Source organism: Falco cherrug, chromosome 15 (assembly GCF_023634085.1).
Source record: "Falco cherrug isolate bFalChe1 chromosome 15, bFalChe1.pri, whole genome shotgun sequence".
Lineage (NCBI taxonomy): Eukaryota > Metazoa > Chordata > Aves > Falconiformes > Falconidae > Falco > Falco cherrug.
Window position 1 is genome coordinate 7,794,579 of NC_073711.1, and position 2,643 is coordinate 7,797,221.

A 2,643-nucleotide genomic window follows, 5' to 3' on the forward strand; every position below is an offset into this window, starting at 1 on the left:
GTTGTCACTAAAGGAAAGAAAAAGTTTTGTTGGTAGAAAAATATTTTGGCTTTACTGTTTTAATACTAACTAATCTTGTGTGCTGTGCTGTACACCAGGGGAAAGGAACACAAACGATGTATGCTTCCCACACTGTATTGGTTTGGGATTGAAGGCTGTATACCCAAGGGGCTCCAGCTGCTTTTGCCCTGGGTATGGCTTCAGGCCGGTTCTGCCTTGCCTTTGCCACGCCGTCCCGTTCATTCACCTTCTGACTCCTCGGAACTTACACCACTCCCCTCTTCCCTCCGGTAACAGCCCCGAAGGCCCAGGCTACCCCAGCCCGCAGCCCGGCAGAGACGGCCCTCCCCGGGCGGGCGGTGCTTGGGGCCGCGGGCCCGGCTGCCCCGGGGGGACGCTGCGAGCGGCCCTTCCCCGCGGGTCTCGGCCTAAGGGGGAACCGGGGGCGCCTGCCGAGGCGGCAGCGGTGAGGAGGCCTCACCTCACCCCGCCCGGCCCGGCCCCGAGGGGACACCCGCTTGCGGTGAGCGCCGCCGGGGGGGGGGGGGGGGGCGGGGGGGGGCAGGCCCGGGGGGGCAGGCCTAGGGGGGTGGCGGGGGCAGGGGCAGGCCCAGCCGGGCGGCAGGGCGGCTGCCCACCACGCAGAGCAGCGGGCCGAGGCCCGCACCCGCACCGCAAGATGGCGTCCGCAGGCGGAGCCGCCGCACCAGCGAGCTGCCGGCGGGCGGTGCCTAGAAGGGCCGCGCGCGGCGCTTCCGGCCGGGAAAAGGAAGAGGCGGGGGCGGCGCTTCCGGTGCCGCTGTCCTGGCGCGGCCGAGGCCCGGCGGCACCGGTAAGCGGCGGGCGGGCTGGTCGGTCGTGTCACCGGGCCGCGCGGGGGGAAGAGCAAGCGGGGACCGGCTGCAGCCCCGGCAGCTGCGAGGCTCCCCCCGGCGCTCCGGGTGCCTCGGGGGACTGCGGCCGCCGTTAGAGGGGCGGCGGGCCCGCCGCGGGTGGTTCCCCCGGGGTACGCGCGGCTGCGCACGGGCCGTACCGTGGAGTAGGGAGGAGACGGCGGGGCGGGGCGGGAGCCCGGTGTGCGGGGCCGGCCGTACCGTCAGCGGCCACGGGAGCCGGGACGTTCCGCGGGGCAGCTGGGCTACAGCGGCATGGGCCTGGCACTGAGGGAGCTGCAGCAGGTGCAGAAATCGAGGAACGCGTTAAAGCAATACGGAATCTGCAGTAGGAAACTTACTTCTGTACATTCTTACAGCTTGTCTCCTCTCCAGGAAAAATGATTTCTGAAAGCAGCTCCTTCGTGAAGGGTGTGGTGCTAGGAGGAGCCTTCTGCATGCTGGTCACACTCCTGGGACACATCAAGGTGGGCCACGGGACAAAGGCACATCACCACGAGCATCACCACATCCAGGCTCCCAACAAAGAAGATGTCTTAAACCTCTCAGAAGGTGAACGCATGGAGCTTAGTAAAAGTATCCGTGTTTATTGTATCATCCTTGTGAAACCAAAAGATCTGGGGCACTGGGCTGCTGTGAAAGAGACGTGGAGCAAGCACTGCGACAAGGTGGAATTCTACAGCTCTGAAAACGTCAAAGTGTTTGATTCTGTAGCCCTCAACACAAATGACATGTGGGCAATGATGAGAAAAGCTTTCAAGATAACGTATGAACGCTATAAAGATGAATTCAGCTGGTTCTTCCTTGCGTATCCAACAACATTTGCTATTATTGAAAATCTCAAGTATTTCTTACTGAAAAAAGACCCCTCGCAGCCTTTTTATATAGGCCATACTGTGAAATCCGGTGACCTTGAGTATGTAGATGGTGAGGGAGGCATCGTCTTAAGCATTGAATCGCTAAGACGACTCTCCCGTGTTCTTGATGACTCTGACAAGTGTCCCGAGCAGGGAGGTATGATTTGGAAACTCGCTGAGGATAAACAGCTAGCAATCTGCCTGAAGTATACTGGAGTGTTTGCTGAAAACGCAGAAGACTCAGAAGGAAAAGACGTCTTTAACACTAAATCAGTTGGTGCTCTCATTAAGGAAGCAATGTCTACTCACCCTCAGCAGGTGGTGGATGGCTGCTGCTCCGACATGGCCATCACATTCAGCGGACTGGCCCCGAACCACATGCACGTGATGATGTATGGTGTTTACAGGCTGAGACCCTACGGCCACACATACAAGGATGCACTTGTCTTCTTGCCACCTGCAGACTCAGACAATGACTGACATCTCTACAGAGAAGACCTGGCACCATGGAGTCGGCGCTTCTCATGACTGTGATTTTTGTATCTGGTGGTACTGGTGTACAATTTCTTTTGCACATTGAGGTTTGGTAAAGCTCTTAAAAGTGGAAGGAGAACTCTTTTTCTACATTTTTTTATACAGAAACGCTTCTGGCTTTTGACAGTGTTGGAATGAAATGATGAAGTTGTTAAAGTTTATGATAAAAGGAAATTAAGTTTATATGGGGGTTTGTACCTGTAAATATTTATTAATGAAAACTCAAATGAACTTTAGTCTACCATTATAAATATATTTTTGCAAGACTTTGATTCTTTCGATTCTTCCAGGCATTTCTAGAATGTCTTTATATCTTTCTAAGATATACTAATAAAACTGACAACAGATTGAGTCTCAAA

General features: G+C 56.0%; 1 protein-coding gene across 3 annotated transcripts; it reads left to right on the forward strand.

Moving 5' to 3' along the window:
• The first annotated feature begins 334 nt into the window (after positions 1-334).
• C1GALT1C1 (C1GALT1 specific chaperone 1) lies at positions 335-2,643 on the forward strand. Of its 3 annotated transcripts, none has more exons than XM_055727535.1 (2): positions 335-523; positions 1,253-2,643. In XM_055727535.1, the coding sequence occupies exon 2, from the start codon at positions 1,274-1,276 to the stop codon at positions 2,228-2,230; it is 957 nt and encodes a 318-aa protein (XP_055583510.1). In that variant the 5' UTR covers positions 335-523; positions 1,253-1,273; the 3' UTR covers positions 2,231-2,643. The 3 variants fall into 3 exon arrangements, with proteins under 3 accessions (XP_055583510.1, XP_055583509.1, XP_055583508.1); XM_055727534.1 differs by lacking the exon at positions 335-523 and adding an exon at positions 724-832 and having other exon boundaries at positions 1,269-2,643; XM_055727533.1 differs by lacking the exon at positions 335-523 and adding an exon at positions 727-832.